This window comes from Cervus canadensis, chromosome 1, assembly GCF_019320065.1.
Source record: "Cervus canadensis isolate Bull #8, Minnesota chromosome 1, ASM1932006v1, whole genome shotgun sequence".
NCBI classification, from domain to species: domain Eukaryota; kingdom Metazoa; phylum Chordata; class Mammalia; order Artiodactyla; family Cervidae; genus Cervus; species Cervus canadensis.
In genome coordinates, this window is record NC_057386.1 from 100,794,185 (window position 1) to 100,818,533 (window position 24,349).

Below are 24,349 nucleotides of genomic sequence, written 5' to 3' on the forward strand. Positions count from 1 at the left end.
CAGCACTGTTTATAATAGCCAGGACATGGAAGCAACCTAGATGCCCATCAGCAGGCGAATGGATAAGGAAGCTGTGGTACATATACACCATGGAATATTACTCAGCCATTAAAAAGAATTCATTTGAATCAGTTCTAATGAGATGGATGAAACTGGAGCCCATTATACAGAGTGAAGTAAGCCAGAAAGATAAAGACCAATACAGTATACTAATGCATATATATGGAATTTAGAAAGATGGTAACAATAACCCTATATGCAAAACAGAAAAAGAGACACAGAAGTACAGAACAGAATTTTGGACTCTGTGGGAGAAGGCGAGGGTGGGATGTTTTGAGAGAACAGCATCGAAACATGTATATTATCTAGGGTGAAACAGATCACAAGCCCAGGCTGGATGCATGAGACAAGTGCTCGGGCCTGGTGCACTGGGAAGACCCAGAGGAATCGGGTGGAGAGGGAGGTGGGAGGGGGAACAGGACGGGGAATACATGTAAATCCATGGTTGATTCATGCCAATGTATGACAAAAACCAATACAATATTGTAAAGTAATTAGCCTCCAACTAATAAAAATAAATAGAAAAAAAAAGAAAAAAGAAAGAAAAATCAGGAAAGAGAGTAAGAGGGGACACGCTCTCCCAAAAAGCTATAGTAATTAAAACAGTATGATATGTATAAGAATAGATGAATAGGTCAGTAGGACAAAACAGAGGAAAGAGACTCAGATATAAGGGGATTTAGTATTAGAAGAATGTAGGGTATATTTTAAAATTTGGTATGCGGAAACACTTTCTAAATGAGAGGAATTCAAAGGGAATTCAGAAGAGAAAAGACTGATAAATCTGAATGCATAAAGATTTCAAAGTACAGCATGCATGTGTTTACACACACACACACACAAAACCCCAAAGGGAAAATACAAGTAGTGATTTGTGTGAATATGCTGTATCTGAAACATACATATGAAAGTTATAAAATCCAACCACCTAAGAACTCCTATGTGTGTGCTCAGTCATGTCTGACTCTTTTTGGATCCATGGACTGTATGTAGCCCACCTGGCTCCTCTGCTATGGAATAGCAGAATATTGGAGTAGGTTGCCACTTCCTGTTCCAAGAGATCTGCAAGAATCTTGGAACAAGAATATTGGAGTGGGTTGCCACTTCCTGTTCCAAGAGATCTGCTGGACCCAGGGATTGAACCTGCATCTTTGTGTCTCCTGCATTGGCAAGTGGATCCTTTACCACTAGCACTGACTGGGGAACCCCAAGAACCGCTGCAAATCAATAATAAAAACAGAGGGATACTAATGGAAAAATAGGCAAAGTACATGATCAGGTATTTCAAAGAAGATAAATAGGAACTAGTCAATAAACAGTTGTTTATTCCCACAAAAAAGTAAATTAAAGCAAGATTTTTTAACTCATCATATGAGTATTAAGTTTTGATGATATCCTTTTGCCACTCACTGAGCCCTTACTCTGTGCCAAGCAATATGCTATTAATAGTTATGGGTATAACTCATAGTGCTTATAGTCTAGTGAGGAAGATAATTACTAACAAAATAATCACAAATACACACAAGTAATTACAAATATAATTACAAATATAATTGCAAATTATTGTAAATGATAAAGAGAATACATATAGGATCCAAGGAGAGTTTACAATCAAAGGAACCTTATTCAGAGGTCACATTGGGATCAGGGAACACTTCTCTGAGGAAGAGTTTCTTGGGCTGCAATATGAAGCATAAACTTATGAAAGGATAGATAACCTTTTCAGGGATAGAGAAAATTAACGTGCTCAAAAGTCCTGCAATGCATGTCACATAGGAAAAGAGGGTTAGCACATTCAGAGAGGAGGGGACTAAGAAGAGCTTGAAAAGACAGGGGTAAGATCATGCAGACAACTGGACTATGCTAAGGACTATTGTCTTTAGAGCAAGCAAAAGCCATCACATTAGGTTAAATGGAGGAATATATTTTTTAAATTTGTATTTATTTGGCTGCGTTGGGTCTTAGTTGTAGCATGTGGGAACCTTCGTTGTGGCACAGGGACTCTCTGGGTGTGGTGCATGGTCTCAGTAGTTGTGATGCATGGGCTTAGTTGTCCCACAGCGTGTGGGATCTTAGTTCCTTGACAAGAGATCAAACCGGCATCCCTCACATTGCAAGGTGGATTTTTAACTACTGAACCAGCAAGAAAGTCCCCAGAGGAATATATTTGGAATTGCTTTTATAAACATCAGGCTGACTTCTATATGAAGAAAACATTTGGAGGAAATGGATGTGAAGATATAGCAAGGTTGTGGGTGAGATATAATAGTTTGAACAAGATTAGTAGTTGAGATTAAACATAGACATGTCAATCTCAACATGTCCCCAAACAAATCCATTTCTTCTCTCCTAAATTTGTCTTTTCATGTGTTTATCACCTTTGTAAAATATGATGATTTGTTAAAAGATCTGAGCAAGTTGTATAAGTGGAAATTGAAGTCATAAGAGTGGATAACAGTGGTAGCAGAGGTTTTAAAGAATGAGCTTCTGGAAACATTTCACCCAAGTAAGAAAACTACTTCCTCCATCTCCCCAGACTGCCATGTCCAATTTTTTACCAGGTCCTTTAAGTTCTTCCTTTAAATATTTTCTCGACCCTGTTTACCTTAGTCTCCAGCTCCTGGTCTCCAGGATACAGAATCATTGCCTTCATTGGTGTTCCTGGATCAAGACATTTTTCTATGGATACTCAGCACCACACTGTACATGGGATGTAACAGCCTCTTCAGAACTCTTCATTGTCTTCTCATTCACAGCACGCATGTTCCTTCACATGTCCTTGTGAAGGATTAACTTTTTCAGTCTCTTCTTTTTTCATACCATCTCTCCTTTGCCCTCTTTTAAATAGGCCAGTGAATTTCTTTGTTCCTTTTCTCTCTTCCAGTTTTTATACTGGACTGTAACCGAGTAGACCTTATGGGACCTCCCTGGATAGTCCCACTACCATGTTCTTCACCTGCCTCTTGTTTACAGAAAAAATTTAGTCTCAGGCCTTCCCAAAGTTCCAAAGAACAAATTTAATCAGAAAAGTAAGAAAATGCAGAAATGAAAACAAACAAGAAAAAATAATGGTTTTATCCACTAGACAAAGTAAAGGACTTTTAGGTCCTTCTCAGTGCAAAAGTAGGAAGTCAAGAGATACCTGGAGTTACAAGCAAATTTGGTCTTGGAGTACAAAATGAAGCAGGGCAAAGGTTAACAGAGTTTTGCCAAGAGAATGCATTCATCATAGCAAACACCCTCTTCCAACAACACAAGAGAAGACTCTACACATGGACATCACTAGATGGTCAATACTGAAATCAGATTGATTATATTCTTTGCAGCCAAAGATGGAGAAGCTCTATACAGTCAGCACAAACAAGACCAGGAGCTGACTGTGGCTCAGATCCTGAACTCCTTATTGCCAAATTCAGAGTTAAATTGAAGAAAGTAGGGAAAACCACTAGACCATTCAGGGATGACCTAAGTAAAATCCCTTACTATTATGCAGTGGAAGTGACAAATAGATTCAAGGGATTAGACCTGATAGAGTACCTGAAGAACTATGGGTGGAGGTTCGTGACATTATACAGGAGGCAGTGATTAAGACCATCCCCATGGAAAACAAATACAAAAAGACAAAATGGGTGTCTGAGGAGGCCTTACAAATAGCTGAGAAAAGAAGAGATGTGAAAGGCAACGGAGAAAAGGAAAGATATACCCATTTGAATGCAGAGTTCCAAAAACTAGCATGGAGACATAAGAAAGCCTACCTAAGTGATCAGTGTAAAGAAATAGAGGAAAACAATAGAATGGGAAAGGCTAGCGATCTCTTCAGGAAAATTAGAGATACCAAGGGAACATTTCATGCAAAGATGGGCACAATAAAAGACAGAAACAGTATGGACCTAACAAAAGCAGAAGATATTAAGAAGCAGTGGTAAGAACACACAGAAGAACTATACAAAAAATATCTTGATGACCCAGATAACCATGATGGTGTGATCACTCACATAGAGCCAGTACATCCTGGAATGCAAAGTCAAGTGGGCCTTAGGCAGCATCGCTACAAACAAAGCTAGTGGAGGTGATGGAATTCCAGTGGAGCTATTTCAAATCCTAAAAGATGATGCTGTGAAAGTGTGGCACTCAATATGCCAGCAAGTTTGGAAAACTCAGCGGTGACCACAGGACTGGAAAAGGCCAGTTTTCATCCCAATCCCAAAGAAAGGCAATGCCAAAGAATGTTCAAACTACCACACAATTGCACTCATCTCACATACTAGTAAAGTAATGCTCAAAATTCTCCAAGCCAGGCTTCAGCAATATATGAACCGTGAACTTCCAGATGTTCAAGCTGAATTTAGAAAAGGCAGAGGAACCAGAGATCAAATTGCCAACATCTGCTGGGTCATTGAAAAAGCAAGAGAGTTCCAGAAAAACATCTATTTCTGCTTTATTGACTATGCCAAAGCCTTTGACTGTGCAGATCACAGCAAACTGAAAAATTCTTCAAGAGATGGAAATACCAGACCACCTGACCTGCCTCCTGAGAAATCTGTGTGCAGGTAAAGAAGCAACAGTTAGAACTGGACATGGAACAACAGACTGATTCCAAATCGAGAAAGGAGTACGTCAAGGCTGTATACTGTCACCCTGCTTATTTAACTTATATGCAGAGTACATCATGCCAAATGCTGGGCTGCATGAAGCACAAGCTGGAATCAAGATTGCTGGGAGAAATATCAATAACCTCAGATATGCAGATGACACCACCCTTATGGCAAAAAGCAAAGAACTAAAGAACCTCTTGATGAAACTGAACTAGGAGAGTGAAAAAGTAAGCTTAAAACTTGACAGGAAACTAAGATCATGGCATCTGGTCTCATCACTTCACAGCAAATAGATGGGGAAATAATGGAAAGAGTGACAGACTTTATTTTGGGGGGCTCCAAAATCACTGCAGATGGTGACTGCAGCCTTGAAGTTAAAAGACGCTTGCTCCTTGGAAGAAAAGTTATGACCAACCTAGACAGAATATTAAAAAGCAGAGACATTACTTTGCCAACAAAGGTCAGTCTAGTCAAAGCTATGTTTTTTCCAGTAGTCATATATGGATGTGAGAGTTGGACTATAAAGAAAACTGAGCACCGAAGAATTGATGCTCTTGAACTGTGATGTTGGAGAAGACTTCCTTGGACCGCAAGGAGATCAAACCAGTCAATCCTAAAGGAAATCAATCCTGAATATTCACTGGAAGGACTGATGCTGAAGCTGAAACTGCAATACTTTGGCCACCTGATATGAAGAACTGACTCACTGGAAAAGACCCTGATTCTGGGAAAGACTGAAGGCAAGAGGAGAAGGGGACGACAGAGGATGAGATGGCTGGATGGCATCACTGATTCGATGGACATGAGTTTGAGTAAGCTCTGGGAGTTGGTGATGCACAGGGAAGCCTGGTGTGCTACTCTCCATGGGGTTTCAAACAGTCAGACACAACTGAGCGACTGAACTGAACTGAACAAGGGTTATAGATACTGTTCTGAACCAAGTCCTATGAGCTATTTTGTAGATAGTGAAAACCTCACCAGGTAGAAGAATTTAACCCTATGTTGCCCACCAGCATGTTAACCCCAGAAGGTTGATGATGTTGACTCCAAATTACCTCACCATCACACAATCAGAAGAATGTTCATGAGCTGATCACGTGCCCCATTAACCTCTCCCTCACGCTGTCTTTAAAAAATCTTTCCCTAAAAGTCTTCAAGAAGTTCAGGCCTTTTAAACACTAGTTGCACTGTACTCGTTGCTTGCCACCTGAAATTAATGTTGTACTTTCCTTCACCACACCCAGTGTCAATATATTGGCTTTACTGGTCAGGGGCCAGCAGAACCAGGTTTGCTTCACATTCACTTTCACTATGAACCTATGACTAACGAAAAAGATGACTTAACACTCTCTTCAGACTCCAGAGAAAATTGGTTAAGATGAAACTATTTTGAAATACCCAAATTGGTTTTTTGTTTATACATATGAAGTTAGAGAAAGCTGACTTGATAAGATATGCTTTTTTTCAGAATTCTGGCTCTAAAAGAACAAACACATTCCTGGGAGAAAGTTTGAAGTTAAGTCATATCATATACTAGAAATATAAAAACAGCCCACTTTGCTTGAGACTTCAGCCTTGGGTTAATTAATAGAACTTCAAACCAAAGGCCTGGGGAGGGGTGCAGGATGGAAAAGAAGCTTTTTAAAACTCAAATAAGTAAATTTATTTTTGGTTTTAGATTTGCCAGGTGAATTACCATTACATACGAGGTCATGATTCCTTGTCTTTCTGCTTGCCTGTTATGTTCTTAAAAAGAGGGATCTTCATGTGGAAAAATTTAGGAAAAAACTGTTGGACTTCACCCTTTGGTTTTTGTCCTACAGGAATGCGATTTTGTTCTTTGTGTGTGTGTTTGCATTTGTCTTGTGTGTAAGTGCGCTGGCTATGGGAAACTCAAATTTGTTTCCTGAATGCAGCCCCTTGAGGTGCATTCTCCAGAACTGAACTACTTTTAGTTACAAGCCAATGAAATATAAAAAGGTGATTTTCCTTTGTAATACAGCTTTGTCATAATACTCCCAAGATTCAAAGTGATCCATTAATGGATCCCTAAATTATGCATTCATGGTGCAATTCGAGTTGTTTTACAATACAGAGGGGATAAAAGATAAAAATTATAAACTAATTGGGAACTTCCCTGGTGGTCCAGTGCTTAAGAATCTGCCTTACAATACAAGGGACTCAATTTCAATCCCTGGTCGGGGAATTAAGATCCCACATGCCTCAGTTCAGTTCAGTCTCTCAGTCGTGTCTAACTCTGCGACCCCATGAATTGCAGCACACCAGGCCTCCCTGTCCATCACCAACTCCCGGAGTTTACTCAAACTCATGTCCATCGAGTCAGTGATGCCGTCAGCCATCTCATTCTCTATTGTCCCTTTCTCCTAATGCCCCCAATCCCTCCCAGCATCAGGGTCTTTTCCAATGAGTCAATACTTTGCATCAGGCGGCCCAAATATTGGAGTTTCAGCTTCAGCATCAGTACTTCCGATGAACACCCAGGGCTGATCTCCTTTAGGATGGACTGGTTGCATCTCCTTGCAGTCCAAGGGACTCTCAAGAGTCTTCTCCAACACCACAGTTCAAAAGCATCAATTTTTCGATGCTCAGCTTTCTTCACAGCCCAACTCTCACATCCATACATGATCTCTGGAAAAACAATAGCCTTGACTAGACGGACCTTTGTTGGCAAAGTAATGTCTCTGCTTTTTAATATGCTATCTAGGTTGGTCATAACTTTCCTTCCAAGGAGTAAGCATCTTTCAATTTAGGAACCAGATATCAAATTGCCAACATCTGCTGGATCATTGAAAAAGCAAGGGAGTTCCAGAAAAAAACATCTATTTCTGCTCTATTGACTATGCCAAAGTCTTTGACTATATGAATCACAATAAACTGTGGAAAATTCTGAAAGAGATGGGCATAACAGACCACCTAACCTGCCTCTTGAGAAACCTATATGCAGGTCAGGAAGCAACAGTTAGAACTGGACATGGAACAACAGACTGGTTCCAAAAAGGAAAAGGAGTATGTCAAGACTGTATATTGTCACCCTGCTTATTTAACTTATATGCAGAGTACATCATGAGAAACGCTGGGCTGGAAGAAGCACAAGCTGCAATCAAGATTGCCAGGAGAAATATCAATAACCTCAGATATGCAGATGACACCACCCTTATGGCAGAAAGTGAAGAGGAACTAAAAAGCCTCTTGATGAAAGTGAAAGAGGAGAGTGAAAAAGTTGGCTTAAAGCTCAACATTCAGAAAACTAAGATCATGGCATCTGGTCCCATCACTTCATGGCAAATAGATGGCGAAACAGTGGAAACAGTGTCAGACTTTATTTTGGGGGCTCCAAAATCACTGCATGGTGTGACTGCAGCCATGAATTTAAACGCTTACTTACTCTTGGAGGAGGAAAGTTATGACCACCTAGATAGCATATTAAAAAGCAGAGACATTACTTTGCCAAAAAGGTCCATCTGGTCAAGGCTATTGTTTTTCCAGTGGTCATGTATGGATGTGAGAGTTGGGCTGTGAAGAAAGCTGAGCACTGAAAAATTGATGCTTTTGAACTATGGTGTTGGAGAAGACTCTTGAGAGTCCCTTGGACTGCAAGGAGATGCAACCAGTCCATCCTAAAGGAGATCAGCCCTGGGTGTTCATCGGAAGGACTGATGCTGAAGCTGAAACTCCAATACTTTGGCCACCTCATGTGAAGAGTTGACTCCTTGGAAAAGACCATGATGCTGGGAGGGATTGGGGGCAGGAGGAGAAAGGGACAACAGAGGATGAGATGGTTGGATGGCATCACCGACTCGATGGACATGAGTTTGAGTAAACTCCGGGAGTTGGTGATGCACAGGGAGGCCTGGCGTGCTGCGATTCATGGGGTCGAAAAGAGTCGGACACGACTGAGCTACTGAATTGACTGACTGAATCTCTCCTAACCTTCCCATCTCAATACAAAGCTTCTCGCCCTACGTCCCATCCCCTCAGATCGGAGCTCTGTCAGAGCTTAATCCTCAACCCTCTGTATGTGCTCGGGACCGAGCTGTCAGCACGGGGAGGAACCGAGCTCTCGGGGTTCCCTCGGGAGCTTCAGGGTGGAAGCCCGGCTGCCGCCTCTGCTCACGCGAACAGCTCGCCAATCCAGGCTCGGCTCGGGGACGGTCGCCGATGGCCGCCCAGGCCGCGGTGGTTGAGCTGCCACACGGGACTCCAAGATTTGGGAGTCAGAGTCCCCCCGGGAGGAGGGTCCTGCCACAGTCGCTGTCTGGGCTGCAAGTCTTGGAAGGAAAGGCAAAGGCTCCAGTCGGTTCTGGGAATAGTAGTTCAAGCGAGGACGGCTTGGACTCAGGCTGAAGCCGCAGTGGACCCTGGGAAGTGTAGTTGTTTGAGGCCCCTTTCACCTTGTGGGCGCGGGGCGTACTGGGAGTTGTCGTGTGGGGGGCTCTCTGCCCGCGAGGCACGGAGGCCGCGGTGGGTGCTGGGAAGCAGAGCTGTCTGAGGCCCGCGGCCTGGTCGAGGTCGGTGGCTGAGGCTTCGGAAGGCGCCGTTTGCATGACTCTGGCGCGGGGTCCCCGTTGCAGAGGCAAGAACTGGCCTGTACTGACCGAGGTAGGAGAAGGGCCCTGCCCGAGCCGGCCCCCACTGGGGCCGAGGTGACCGAGCGCGGTTGGCCTCATCCCGAGCTCGGGAAGTCGTGGCTGCCCAGCCGGCAGCGCGGAGGAGATGCCCCAGCTGCGGCCCCGTTAAAGGCTGCGGAGCTGCGGCCGCGCGTCCGGCCCAGGCTGGGTGCCCCTGCCGCGGCGGGGAGGGAGCTGTCGTGGACGCCCCTGATCCTGCGTGACGAGGGCGGTGGTTGCAGAGCGACTGGCCCCTAGCCCGGCCCGGTTCGCCCGCACGGCCCCACCGGCAGTGCCTCAGCTCCTTTCTCTCCCTGCCAGCTCCGCCCTCCACGCTGCGTTCTCAGCCGGCCCTGCCCTGAGCCATGTCGCAGGTAAATTGTGTTTCCTTTCTTCTAAGTGCAGCTGTGTTTACACAGGCTTTCCTTCTCCTGTAACCCCCACCCCTGTACTTGCCCTGCCTCCCTCTCTTGTACTTGAGAGGACGGGAGAGGGTTCGCTGGGGGCGCGGCGCTGGGGGCGCTGTCCCGATGTGGGCGGGGCCTGAACGTAGACCTGGCTGTCCCGTTCTCCTTTTGACAAACAAATTGGGTAGAACGAGGAGTGCTTTAGGCCTCGCTCCCGCTGCCGTTCTTTAACTTATTCGTCCTGTTTTTATTGATTGTGTATTATTATTTTATTGATTGTTTTCGTTGAGACTAAATACTTGGCAGGCAGTTGTGCCTCAGAGGTGAGGGACAAGAAGGCCAGCGATTCCAAATTATTCCGTCTGGATGCAGTTTCATTTCTCTGCCCTACTTTTTTTCATGCTTGTCTCCAAATCCAGAGGCTCTCCAACTTTTGCTGGGAGTCCAGTTTCCTTCTGTACTGCAGATCCCACTGCAGTATACTATATTAGGACACAGCTTCCTTTATTAGCCAAAAATCTATAACAAGTTATAGGGACTTGAATTTTTTTTTTTTTAACTGTAAAATATAACTTTGTCATACCTCTGGGACTGTTACTAGTTTGGGACTTTTAAAAATCCCGTTCATGCCTAATGGCTATGTGGATCACTCAAGTGCTGCAAAGCAGGAGCTTATTATTCGCCCAACCTGGAGGGGAAAAGCTTTAGGTTCCACTCTGGAAGTTCCTTATACTTTAGTCTTTATTCTCTTGTTCCCTGACTTTGCTGAAATTGTCTCCAAGTTTCACAGCTATTTCTTCAGAAATGGGGATGCCTGGGATAAACCTGGGTGTGTGTCCCTTAAACAGGTGCTGCTGCTATATGCTACAGCCAGTAGTGACTATGAAGAAATTCTTGTCAAATCATTTTAAAATGTTGTTGTTGGCTTAGTCACTAATGCATGTCCAACTCTATGCAACCCCATGGACTGTAGCCTGCCAGGCTTCTCTGTCCATGGGATTTCCCCAGGCAAGATTAGTGGACTGGGTTGCCATTTCCTCTCCAGGGGATCCTCCCAACCTAGGGACCGAAGCCATGTGTCCTGTGTCTCCCACATTGGCAGGCGGATTCTTTGCTGCTGAGCAATGGGGGAAGCCCCCTCTAAAGTAGGCTGGTATTAAGGAAAATATACATTCCCTATTAAATATAAAGGGATTGTCTTCATTATTCATAAAGTGTTGTGAGATCCTAAGAATGTTTACAGCCAAAGCCAGAAATACATGTTGTTCACATGTAGAGTCACAAAATTATAAATTATCTCAGGACAAAGCATATTTTTTTTCTTCAACTACACAATAAAACGAAACAGCTAAGCTCTTACTTATATTCTTAATAATAACTCAGAATACTGAAAACTGTCATTGCACTACTTATGTACACTGTCCACCCTCCACAGTGGACTCATTTCACTCCTTGATCAGGGCCTTTGGGAACATAGATGCTGGTTGTGCAGATGTATGTATGTCATTTCAGGGGTCAGTGACATTCAGAGATGTGTCCATAGACTTCTCCCGGGAGGAGTGGGAATGGCTCCAGCCTGCTCAGAGAGATTTGTACAGAAATGTAATGTTGGAGAACTATGGCCACCTGGTCTCACTGGGTAGGTATTTCCTCTCATCTCCTCTCAGGCAGAATTTGACCTGTAGGATGACTGTTGTGAATCTTGATTATCTGACTGAATATTCCCAAGGAAGGAAAGTTTTTTTGTTTTTTTATTTTTGTTTTTTTGCTTTCAAAAGGAGGATTATAACTTCAACTAGTCCTTAGACATCTTTCATACTTATAGCTAGCATTTCTAATAATGGCCTCTTTTTTGGTAAGGGTTCAAGGAGTAATTTTGAATGTATTTCATTTTCCACAAGCAGGTCTTAACATTTCTAAGCCAGATGTGGTTTCCTTATTGGAGCAAGGGAAAGAGCCCTGGCTGGGGAGTGGAGATGTAAGCAGAGAGTTGTTTCCAGGTGAGTGAGTGAGAAGCTGGTAGTGAACTTTTTTAAAATAACAACCCAACCAGTCAGTGAGAAAGCGGTACTTTTTTTATATGTTGGATAGAAAGTTTTCCTTTAAAGGGACCAGAGATACGGGAGGGGACTGTGAAGTCTTGCCCATGCAAGGGGATCACTTCACACCTACTTACTTGTCTGCCTTCAGTTCTCTTCTCATCCTTTTCCTCACTTTATTTCTCTTCTTTCTTTTTAAAAATTGACATATGTGCTTCTATTGTCTTAAGTTAAAAGGTGTATATTTTTTTCTTTATATTGCTATTCTAACCCTCTTGAGTGATTCATTATGCTTTGGTTAATTAATGGGTTTATTCCTTCACTAATATATTAACAATATTTATTTTTTAATCTCATTAAGACTTTCTCTTAGGTATATGCCTCAGAGAGTAGAAGGCATGGCATAGTGAGATAGTGGGTCTGTAAATAACCTGGTTAGAGGTCCTCAAGTTGGCAGTTCAACAATGAGAAGAAAGGAATTTCCAGTTGGTGTTAGGGTAATTCAAATAGGAATAGTAGTAACAGAAATAGAAAAGACAGAAAAAGGGTCAGTTTTTGAGAAAATGTGGTGAATTAGTTTGAGATATGCGTGGTGTGAGTAAAGGATGGTATTTCCAAGTAGAGAGGTACAACAAACTATTGGAATATGTCTTAGAAAAGAATTCAAGTTAGGAATGTAGAAGTGGGAATCTTGTATTAAGAAGGAAAAAATAGAAGCAATGAGATTGATTGAGAAGGGCTTTGAAAGCCTTCTTCATGTTAGGTTGAAATAAAATTGCTGGTGAAGCTCTTCAAAAATCAATATGGCCATGCTCCGCCATTTAAGATTCTTGACACAGAAAACCTTTGGAGCCTAAATTGTATGTATTTATGATAATTTCCGTAAGTTCTGTAGTTGATTCTGAAGCAGACCTCTATTGAAAATATACTGGCCTTTAGAGAGTGGTCCTCTTGAGATAACAGGGGAACACTTATGTTTAAAGAGAAGAAGCTAATGGAAGAACTAGTGACAGGACAGAAGATGCCTTGAAAACTGAGTTCTGACTTTGAGAGCAAGACTTTCAGGAGTAAGGACGTGGAAAGAGAGTCCTGTATGGCTGAAAGTCACAAGGTGGGACAAGTGCCCAGACTTCCTCATCAAAGAATGAGTTGAAGAAAAAGCCTCTATACCACCACTTTAATACAGCTCTTGCAATTTTTGTGTGTTCCTTCGAGTACCCCCTTTTTTTGGAGAGTTAAATTTTAATTGGGGCAAAATGAGCACTGCAGCCCGGGAGACAGCACCTCAGATAGTTCTTAGGAACTGTTTCCCCATAACTTCTTTGAAAGGTGAAATAGCTCACAGAAATAAGGCATAAAACATAAACATGTAGCTTAAATTATTATAAGACACCCATGTCCTGGTGCACTGGGAAGACCCAGAGGGATCGGGTAGAGAGGGAGGTGGTGCGGGGGGGGGATCAGGATGGGGAATACATGTAACTCCATGGCTGATTCATGTCAATGTATGACAAAACCCACTACAATATTGTAACGTGGCTAGCCTCCAACTAATAAAAATAAATGAAAAAAAAAAAAAAAAAAGACAACCATGTCACTACCACTCAGGTCAGTAAACACAGAAGTCCTGGGTCCCTAAGAGCTCTTTGGGTGCTCATCCCAGTCACCCTGCACCCCCTGCAAAGGTAATTAATTTTCTTTAATGATAGTAACTTCCTTGGTTTTCTTTATAGCTTTTTCAACTGTTTGTGTCTCTAGTCACTAGTTTACGTCTGTATGTTTGTGAACTTTTTATATAGATAATCATAATGTGTATGTTCTAATTTACTTCTCTCAAGATTATTATAATATTCAGGTATTTTGCATATTGATCTAGGAGTTTGTTTCATTGTACAAGTATATACAACCCAGTTTATCCATTCTGTTATTGACAGCTTCTTGGGTTGTTTGCAGTTTAGGGCTGTTGCAAGCAACATTGCTGTTGTCCTTGGGTCCTGGTACATCCTGGCACAGGGTTTCTGTGGTTTATATCTAGAACTGGAGTTGCTGAGCCAGAGGATGATGTGCCTCTTTCACATCATTCAGTTCAGTTCGGTCACACCCGACTTTTTGTGATTGCATGAACTGCAGCACACCAGGCCTCCCTGTCTGTCACCTGCTGGGGTCCAGCCCTGGCGGAGTCCAGAGGTTCCCTTCGGATGAGCGGTGTCGGCGAAGAAAAGAAAGCGAGTCGAGTTTTGGTTGAGTGCAGGATCAAGACTACTTTATTCTTTTACATCAGTGCTTATATACCCTAAAACCAATAATCCTTTAAAGATGTTTAAGGAGGGGGGAATGATAAGATTGTACCAGGTGCATAATCATGGGTTACATCATAAATAACTTTCCAGAACAGTCAATATCTACACATAACTTTTAAACAATTCAATGCCAGCAGCTAGTCAACTGTGAAAAGCCATCTACAAACCTTATCTTGGGAAGCTCAGCCCCTGGTGGACTTAGCTCTGGTATGTAATCCTAAGGGTCAGAGGTCTTATGAATTCCCTCCTGATCACACCCTAAGGAATCTTCTCAATCTCCTAATGGACTCTTATCTACTTTTGCTTCTGGGATAGATAGGCCTGTTTATTGGGACCCATGTGCCCCCAGGGACTGTGTTGCAGCCATGCAAAGGTTTCAAGGAGGGAATTTAGGTAAGAGTCAGACTAGTTTTTAGGGAACATAGAAGAACGCCAAGCATCAGAAGATGAAAGGACGAAGGCCTGGGAGTGGATGGTGGGGCGGTCCCGAGAAACCCCTGGAGGTCCGGACGCCTTTGTGTGTGGAGTGGTCCCAGAGGTCCGGACACCTTTGCGTGCCAGCTCCTTGAACCCAGACCTTGTCACGGGCGGGGTTTCTCTCACCGGCTCCCGACAATCACCAACTCCTGGAGTTTACTCAAACTCATGCCCATCGAGTCAGTGATGCCATCCAGCCATCTCATCCTCTGTCGTCCCCTTCTCCTCCTGCCCCCCAATCCCTCCCAGCATCAGGGTCTTTTCCAATGAGTCAACTCTTCCCATGAGGTGGCCAAAGTATTGGAGTTTCAGCATCAGTCCTTCCAATGAACACCCAGGATTGATCTCCTTTAGGATGAACTGGTTGGATCTCCTTGCAGTCCAAGGGACTCTCAAGAGTCTTCTCCAACACCACAGTTCAAAAGCATCAGTTCTTCGGCACTCAGCTTTCTTCACAATCCAAGTCTCACATCCATACATGACCACTGGAAAAACCATAGCCTTGACTAGATGGACCTGTGTTCACATCATTAGATGATGCCAAAATGTTTTCCAGTGTTTTTACTGACTTGCACTCCCACAGACACCATAAGTGAGTTCCTCTCACTCCCCATGTTTACCAACAACCAACACCATGTAATATTAGATATCATAATCTTCACACCTGTCAGGAGATAGCACTCCTGTCAGGAGTGTGCAGTGGGAGCTTAATTTAGTTTAAATGTGCATTTCTACAATTACTGATGAAGTTGAGCACCTTTTCATATGTTTATTGAGTATTTAAATACCCTCATTTATGAAGTGCCTCTTAGTTTTTGCCCATTTATTGTATTATTTTCTTATTCTGTAGGAGTTACAAATTTTGGATACAAATCCTTTGCAATTCTATTCACTTCAAATATCTTCTCTTACATGTGACTGACTTTTCCCCTTAAAACCTTTTTTAATGAACAGAAATTCTTAATTCTAGTGTGGTCAGACTCATCAGTCTTTCCCTTTATGAGGTGGTTTTTTTTTTTTTTGGATGTGTTTAAGAAATATTTCCCTACCATGAGGTCATGATGATGTTTTCCTAGATTTTCTTTTTTAAAAGCCTAGTCATTTTGCCATTCACATTTAGATCCATGGTTTACTTTGGATTTATTTTTTTGTGTCACATGACAGTGGTCAATTTCGGTGTCTTCTTTGTTGACATCCATTTCTCAAGGTACCATTTATTGATATGTCTGTCCTTTCCTTCACTGGTTACTCATAAATTAAGGTTTTGTGTCCTGGGTAGGAAGAGTCATATTGGGAAAATGACTGTACTACCAAATGCAATCTACAGATTCAGTGTGATCCTTATCAAATTACCAATGGCATTTTTCACAGAACTAGAACAAAAAATTTCACAATTCATATGGAAACACAAAAGACCCTGAATAGCCAAAGCAATCTTCAGAAAGTTAAGTTTTTCTGTATGTTTCTGGGTTCCCTATTTTTTTTTTTTCTGTTTTTCTGTCTTTTCATAAATCTATACCGTCCATTATGGATTTAATACTGGATAACATTTGATTGTATTTGCCTCACCTCATTCCTTTTTTTGCTGAATAATGTCATTTACAGACATCTTGACACTTCACTATATAGTACTTCATTATCATGTATATAGTGTAGGGATATTTTCTATACAATTGGAATATTTTCCTATCAGAATGACAGTTTTCCCTAATTTTGTTTTAATGCACTATCCATATATAAATGCTTCATAAATGTATTATCTTTTCCCTGTGGGATGGTGAAATATTCCTCTATGTCCTATAACTTTGAGTTGTAACTTTTTAAAAAAATATTAAGACTTTGGGTCTTATATAAATCCTGTTGAGATACTAACTTTATTTAAGCAGGCTGTCAGTATGGATAAGTTGAGGCCACAAGTTCTAACCTGTTTTCTTTGTATGTGGTTCCAATGACAGTCTGATTTTCAAAGCCTTTGCAGGTCTATTTTATTTGCCCCCATAAGCACGGCTTAGTGGCCTTTCTGGAACTTAGACAGAGGGTTCAGCTTTAGATGTGCTATTTAGGGTCAGATCCATGCATGCACAGCTCAAGGATGAGCCCAGAATTTCATACACAACTTTATGAGATCACTTTCTTGGCTCCCTTTTTCACAATCTCCCCTTTCCTTTTTGGCTCCCAGCGCCCCCCTCTTTCAGGTCTTCTGGATAGAAAGGTAGACCTTTAGGTTCCCCTCTGCACTTCTGTAACTTTGTCTGCCTCTGTAGCCATGCAACAAGGGGATGGAGAGAAAAAAAGAAGGGTGAGGGGTAGTACCCCTGTGCTCTTACCATAGGTTTTTCTGCTGAGGGAGGAAATGTTACCCTGCCTTGGAGTTTTAATTGCCTATAGGAACCAGAGATCAAATTGCCAATATCCGCTGGATCATCGAAAAAGCAAGAGAGTTCCAGAAAAACATCTATTTCTGCTTTATTGACTACGCCAGAGCCTTCAACTGTGTGGATCACAATAAACTGTGGAAAATCCTGAAAGAGATGGGAATACCAGACCACCCGACCCGCCTCTTGAGAAACCTGTATGCAGGTCAGGAAGCAACAGTTAGAACTGGACATGGAACACAGACTGGTTCCAAATAGGAAAAGGAGTATGTCAAGGCTGTATATTGTCACCGGTCTGTTTTTATACTTATATTGCGAGTAACTCATGGACCGGCGGCTGGAAAGGAAGCAAAAGCTGGACTGCAATCAAGATTGAACCAGAAGAGTTCAACAGCTCCGATATGCAGATGACACCACCCTAATGGCAGAAAGTGAAGAAGAACTAAAGAGCCTCTTGATGAAAGTGAAAGAGGAGAGTGAAAAAGTTGGCTTAAAGCTCGACATTCAGAAAACTAAGATCATGGCATCTGGTCCCATCACTTCATGGCAAATAGATGGGGAAACAGTGGAAACAGTGACTGACTGTATTTTTCTGGGCTCCAAAAATACTGCAGATGGTGATTGCAGCCGTGAAATTAAAATATTAAATTAAATGCGCTTTACTCTTTGGAAGGAAGTTTGATGACCAACCTGATGGCATATTAAAAAGAGAAGAATTACTATGTGCCTAAAAAGGTTATGATCTGGTTAGAATATACTGGATCAAGGCTAATTGTTTTTTCCATGGGTCATGTATAGGATGTGCAAGAGTTGGTGGATGAAAGAAAGCTGACCTGAAAAAATTAGATAGCTTTTGAACTGTGGTGTGGGAGAAGACTCTTGAGAGTCCTTTGGACTGCAAGGAGATCCAACCAGTCCATCCTAAAGGAGATCAGTCCTGGGTGTTCATTGGAAGGACTGATGCTGAAGCTGAAACTCCAATACTTTGGCCACCTCATGTGAAGAGTTGACTCATTGGAAAAGACCCTGATGCTGGGAGGGATTGGGGGCAGGAGGAGAAAGGGACAACAGAGGATGAGATGGTTGGATGGCATCACCGACTCGATGGACATGGGTTTGAGTAAACTCCGGGAGTTTGTGATGGACAGAGAGGCCTGGCGTGCTGCGACTCACGGGGTCGCAAAGAATCGGACACGATTGAGCGACTGAACTGAACTGATATGGCCATCACTGCTGCAACATGCTTTGGATTTAGGCAGAAGAGAATGGGAAATGAACAATAAGGTTTCTCTCTATGGACCCCCTTTCCCATTTATAAGACAGAAATAGAGGCTTCTCTTGGAGCTCTTTACCTGTTGCCCAGTTCTTGCTTTCAGGTTGCATTTGACTTTAGGCCTGGAGAGATTGGAGATGGGGAAAAAAACAAGAAACTCACCACCAGTTGTGTTACTTTGTGTTCTGGCTTCCTTCTGCAGTCAGCTTGCTACCGTTTACCTTTTAGAGTCCTCAGCTAGCTCCTTTATGCACTCTGTTCATGGTTTTCACTTGTACTCAGTGGGAGAACCAGTCAGAGTGTACTTACTCCATATGTACATGCTTGGAGCCATTCATATTTTATAAGTGAAGAAAAAAAAAACAGAGTTACAGCATGCGTAAAGATCATGCTAATAAAGTAAGAGGATGAGGTTCAGTTTAGATTGAGCAAAAGTATAAAGTATAGGAGGAAAATGGTGGGAATTAAGGATGGTTATATAAAGCACTGGTCAGATCATGCAGGTATTTTACAGGCCATATTAATGAACTTAGAGTTCATTCCTAGGCTAATAGGGAGTCATCCAGAGATGTTAGGCAGGTGAACACTTTAGTGACATCCTTCTGGCTGAAGTTTGGGAAACAGATTTATTGGAAGCAAGCCTAGGAAACAGGATAGTCATTTAAGAGTTGTTTCCATAACCTAATCTAGATGTAATCATCACCTGAACCATTGGAGGTGTCCAGGGAATGGAAGAAGGTATACAGATGGCAACAAAGTAAGGAAGTGAACTCAGAAAGACCTGGTGATTGACTAGATAAATGACATGAAGATGACTGAGGAATTGTGATTGACATCACTTTTTTTTGCTGGTAAATTATTATTTCTTGGAAGAAAAAAAGGATGAGCAAGTTTGAAAGAAGAAAGATTATATCAATTTGTAACTTACTAAATTTTGGGTCTTTGGGATACTCAAGTATATAAATTCAGTAGGCAACTGAATATCATATTCTAGATCTTAAGAGAGAGATCACAGTGCTTCTCAAATTTTAGTCCTCTGGATTGTTTTAAAACATACCTCCAGGCCCCTCTCCAGAAATCCTGAGTCATTAGGTTTGGGATAGAACTCAAGAATTTACATTTTTAACAAGCCCCCGTGATGCTGATGCTGAGTTAAAGTACACATTTAGGAGTTAACGGTACAGCTTCTCAAGATTTTGAATTTTCTTTGTAAAATCTCTGTACCCCTGTTGTTGAATTTATTCTTAAGCAACTTTTTAAAGTTTCTTTTCTAAGAAGTTATATTGCTTTTCTATAGGAATGCTAGTGACTTTGTAGATTTATCTCTCTGTCTTTAGCATTTTAATAATATCTTAAACCTTTCCTGCAAATAATATGATTTTTCTATTAATTAATAAACTTTATTTTTTAAAAAAGCAGTCTTAGGTTCACAGCAAAACTGAGTGGAAAGTAGTGTTCCCCTGCCCATTCCCACCCTTGTCTGGTCTTCCTCACTGACAATATCCACAGTATTACATTTTTCACAACTGATGAATATACCTTGACATACCATTATCACCCTAAGTCCATAGTTAACCTTAGGTTCTTCCTTGGTTTTGTACATTCTTTGCATTTTGACAAATGTGTAATGACATGTATCCATATGTTAGTATGATACAGAATAGTTTTACTGCCCTAAAAATTCTCCTTCTCTGCCTGTTCATCACTCTCTTCCCCTAACCCCTGGCAACCATGGATCTTTTTACTGTTTCCATAGTTTTTCCTTTTCCAGATTATCATATAGTTGAATTCATAGTGTTTAGCTTTTTCAGATTGGCTTTCTTCACTTAATATTATTCATTTAAGGCTTATTCCTTTATACCTTTTCATGGTTTAATAGCTCATTTCTTTTTAGTGCTGAGTAATATCCCATAGTCTGGATGTATCACGGTTTTCCATTCTCTTACTGAAAAACATCTTGTTTCTAAGTTTTGACAGTTATGAATAAAGCTGCTGTAAACTTCCATGTGCAGGTTTTTGTGTGAACATGTTTTAATTATTTGTGTAAATACCAAGGAATGCGATTGCTGAATTGTATGATAAGAGGATGTTCAGTTTTATAGGAAACTAACAAACTGTTTTTCAAAGTGGCTGTACCATTTTTCATTCCCACCAGCAATGAATAAGAGTTCCTGTTGTTCCATATCCTTGTCAGCATATGTTGTTAGAGAATTTTGGCTATTTTGATAGGTGTATAGTGGTGTATCATTTTACTTTACAATTCCCTAATATGACCACCCTAGATAGCATATTAAAAAGCAGAGACATTACTTTGCCATCAAAGGTCTGTATTGTCAAGGCTATGGTTTTTCCAGTGGTCATGTATGGATGTGAGAGTTGGACTGTGAAGAAAGCTGAGTGCCGAAAAATTAATGCTTTTGAACTGTGGTGTTGGAGAAGACTCTTGAGAGTCCCTTGGACTGCAAGGAGATCCAACCAGTCCATCCTAAAGGAGATCAGTCCTGGGTGTTCATCGGAAGGACTGATGCTGAAACTCCAATACTTTGGCCACCTCATGCGAAGAGTTGACTCATTGGAAAAGACCCTGATGCTGGGAGGGATTGGGGGGCAGGAGGAGAAGGGGATGACAGATGAGATGGCTGGATGGCATCACCGTTTCGATGGACATGAGTTTGAGTAAACTCCAGGAGTTAGTGATGGACAGGGAGGCCTGGCATGCTGCGATTCATGGGGTCTCAAAGAGTCGGACATGACTAAGCGGCTGAACTGAATGACATATGATTTTGAATATCTTTTTATATTCTTACTTGCCACCTATATATCTTCTTTGGTGAGGTGTCTGTTCATGACTTTTGCCTATTTTTAAATTGGGTTGTTCATTTTCTTATTATTGAGTTTTAAGAGTTCCTTGTATATTTTGGGTAGTAACTCTTGTCAGATATGTCTTTTTGCAAATATTTTCTCTCTTTTCATCCTGTCTTCTTACTCTCTTGACATTGGCTATTGCAGAACAGAGGTTTTTAATTTTAGTGATGTCCACCTTATCAATTACTTCTTTCATGGATTGTGCCTTTGATGTTAAATCCAAAAAGTCATCACTATAACTAACATCATCTATGTTTTCTCCTTTGTTATCTTCTAGAAGTTTTATAGTTTTGTGTTTTACATTTAGTTCTGTAATCCATTTTGAGTTAATTTTTGTTAACAGTTTAATGTCTGTGTCTAGGTTCACTTTTATGCATGTGGATGTCTAGTTGTTCCAGTACCATTTTTTGAGAAGACTGTATTTGCTTCTTGTGTTGTCCTTGCTCCTTTGTCAAAGATCAGTTGACTACAATCATGCAGATCTGTTCTGCATTCTCTGCTCTGTTCCATTTATCTCGTCTAGTCTTTCACCAGTGCTGCTCTATCTTGATTACTGTAGCATTACAGAAGTCTTGAAGTCAAGAGTCAGTCCTTTGACTGTTGTTCAGTATTGTGTTAGGTATTCTACGTCATTTTCTTTTTTGTATAAACTAAATTTAGAGTCAGTTATTTGAGATCTGTGAAATAACTTGCTGGGATTTTGATTTGAATTTTGTTGAATCTGTATACCAGGTTTGAAATAATTTTAAACTTCCAGAGTTGCAAATGCAATTGTCATTTTCAAGTCATTCTGACAGCAAATAAAGTTTAAATAGAGGTGAGGATGATTAACCACCTATCCTTTACAATTATTTATCTTCCTAATAGTTTTATTTTTCCCTCACCTTCAATTACTTATTTATAGTCTCCTGATTCATCTACATCTTTCTGTTTAATGTCTTATGAATTTCTGGATTTCTGGATATATACTGCTCAGATTTCAACGACATGACAACTATAAAAGTCATGCAATGCTAATTTTTTTTTCAATGTAATTCTCATTTAAAAATGGAAGAATGGCTTTTATTTTACTCAATACAGAAAATAAAAAAATATTTGCTTTTTTTCAGCTTCAAAGCCAAATGGTGAGATCAAAGAGTTTTCTCCAAAAAATGTCATATTTGAAGATAATTCATCCCAGTATTTGATGATGGAAAGATTTCTAAGCCAAGGCTCTGAGTATTCCAGTTTTAAAGAAGGCTGGAAATGTGAACGTGAAACTGAGATTCTGCAGGGAAATCAGGGATGTATCAGGCAAGTGACAGTTTCCCATCAAGAAGCTCTGTCTCAGCATGTGAACGTCAATACTGTGGAGAGACCCTATGGATGCCATGAATGTGGAAAAACTTTCAGTCGGCGCTTTTCCCTCGTGCTACATCAAAGAACTCATACTGGAGAGAAACCATATGTATGTAAGGAATGTGGGAAAACCTTTAGCCAGATCTCAAACCTCGTAAAACATCAGATGATACATACGGGAAAGAAACCCCATGAGTGTAAAGACTGTAATAAAACATTCAGTTACCTTTCTTTCCTCATTGAACACCAGAGAACACATACTGGGGAGAAACCCTATGAGTGTACTGAATGTGGAAAGGCCTTTAGTCGTGCCTCAAACCTCACTCGACATCAGAGAATTCACATAGGAAAGAAACAATATGTATGCAGGAAATGTGGGAAGGCCTTTAGCAGTGGCTCTGAACTCATTCGTCACCAGATTACACACACTGGAGAGAAACCTTATGAATGCATTGAGTGTGGGAAGGCATTTCGCCGTTCTTCACATCTTACCCGACATCAGAGTGTCCATACCTCCAAAACTCCCTATGAATGTAATGAATGCAGTAAAGCTTTCCGTTGCCACTCCTTCCTTATCAAACATCAGAGAATTCATGCTGGAGAAAAGCTCTATGAATGTGATGAATGTGGTAAAGTTTTCACATGGCATGCATCCCTTGCACAACATATGAAAATTCATACTGGAGAAAAACCCTACGCATGTACTGAATGTGACAAAACCTTTAGTAGGAGCTTTTCCCTCATTCTACATCAGATAACTCATACTGGGGAGAAGCCCTATGTATGTAAGGTATGCAATAAACCCTTTAGCTGGAGCTCAAACCTTGCTAAACATGAGAGAACACACACTCTAGAGAACCCCTTTGAATATGAAAATTCATTTAATTACCACTCATTCCTTACTGAACACCAGGGAATTCACACGATAGACAAAACCTAAGAATGTATAGATTTTTTTAAAAAGTAGTTAATGCCTTACTTTGACTTCAGTGAACTCTTGAAAAAAGAAGCCTTATGTGAATATGTTGTGATTAAAATGTGGTCTATGCTGTAGTCAGTATTCTGGAGAAAACCCCCAGGAATATTTGGGAAAGCCATTAATAGCTGCTCATTCTCTTTTGTAACAATAGAAGATGAAATCAATCAGTATTGAGAAGATTCTTCATCTGGTGGTGGTGGTGGTGGTGGTGGTTTAGTCACTAAGTCGTGTCCAACTCGATCCCATGGACTGTAGCCTGTCAGGGTCCTCTGTCCATGAGATTTCCCAGGAAAGACCACTGGAGTGCTTTGCCATTTCCTTCTCCAGGGGATCTTCCTGACCCAGGGATCAACCCTGCATCTCCTACATTGCAGGCAGATTCTTTACCCCTGAGTCACTGGGGAAGCCTGTACTTTTTCCTGGAGATCAGAAAATTCATAATGAAGAAAAGTCAAACAAACACAATGGGAAATTTTAAAATACTCTTCTAAGGGGGAAAAAGCAACCCTATAAATGAACTTAACATAGGGTGACTTTCTGCAGTATTTCAAACCTACAGAATTATCCTGGGGAAAAACCACCACTGTAACGAGTGTGGCAAAATCTTAGCGTTCTAAGAAGTTATACTGGACAGAATTGATGTGGGAGTTTTTTTCTTAATGGGGATGTTTGTTTTGGCTTTTTTTAAAGCAAATTCATAAAAGCTATGAATAAATCTTTTGATTTATAGTAAATTAAATGTACTGGCTGAGTTTGTTTCTTCACAGCAAGTGTGATTCTGAAAATGCAAATATCACAATATTGACATCAACAAGAGTAGCATGCTTTTGTAAACATTATAAAGACATAATTATAGAAGCATTTTTAGATATTTTATGGTTTTAACTTTGAGTCAGAGTTTGGACCTAAGGTTATGATAATTCATGTTTACCCTTGAATCTGACTAGATGTCTTAGTCAGTCTGAAATAACTGTAAATAAGGCACATCACAGGAAAATGCCAAGGTTGTTTTC

At 41.1% G+C, this 24,349-nt stretch overlaps 1 protein-coding gene across 5 annotated transcripts; it reads left to right on the forward strand.

Moving 5' to 3' along the window:
- Positions 1-8,758: 8,758 nt before the first annotated feature.
- ZNF140 (zinc finger protein 140) lies at positions 8,759-24,075 on the forward strand. Of its 5 annotated transcripts, XM_043488141.1 has the most exons (5): positions 8,765-9,275; positions 9,605-9,657; positions 11,203-11,329; positions 11,592-11,690; positions 22,129-24,075. In XM_043488141.1, the coding sequence occupies exons 2-5, from the start codon at positions 9,649-9,651 to the stop codon at positions 23,295-23,297; spliced, it is 1,404 nt and encodes a 467-aa protein (XP_043344076.1). In that variant the 5' UTR covers positions 8,765-9,275; positions 9,605-9,648; the 3' UTR covers positions 23,298-24,075. The 5 variants fall into 5 exon arrangements, with proteins under 5 accessions (XP_043344049.1, XP_043344059.1, XP_043344076.1 ...); XM_043488114.1 differs by lacking the exon at positions 9,605-9,657 and having other exon boundaries at positions 8,759-9,275; XM_043488124.1 differs by lacking the exon at positions 9,605-9,657 and having other exon boundaries at positions 8,761-9,275; positions 11,595-11,690.
- The last annotated feature ends 274 nt before the right edge of the window (positions 24,076-24,349 follow it).

What these genes read in the sequence shown, in the direction of transcription:
- ZNF140 (XM_043488114.1), top strand. Translation starts at nt 9,219, where the DNA reads ATGACTCTGGCGCGGGGTCCCCGTTGCAGAGGCAAGAACTGGCCTGTA. An exon ending in ACTGGCCTGTACTGACCGAG is followed by an intron (nt 9,276 to 11,202) that starts GTAGGAGAAGGG and finishes ATGTCATTTCAG; the next exon opens with GGGTCAGTGACATTCAGAGA. An exon ending in AAGCAGAGAGTTGTTTCCAG is followed by an intron (nt 11,691 to 22,128) that starts GTGAGTGAGTGA and finishes GCTTTTTTTCAG; the next exon opens with CTTCAAAGCCAAATGGTGAG.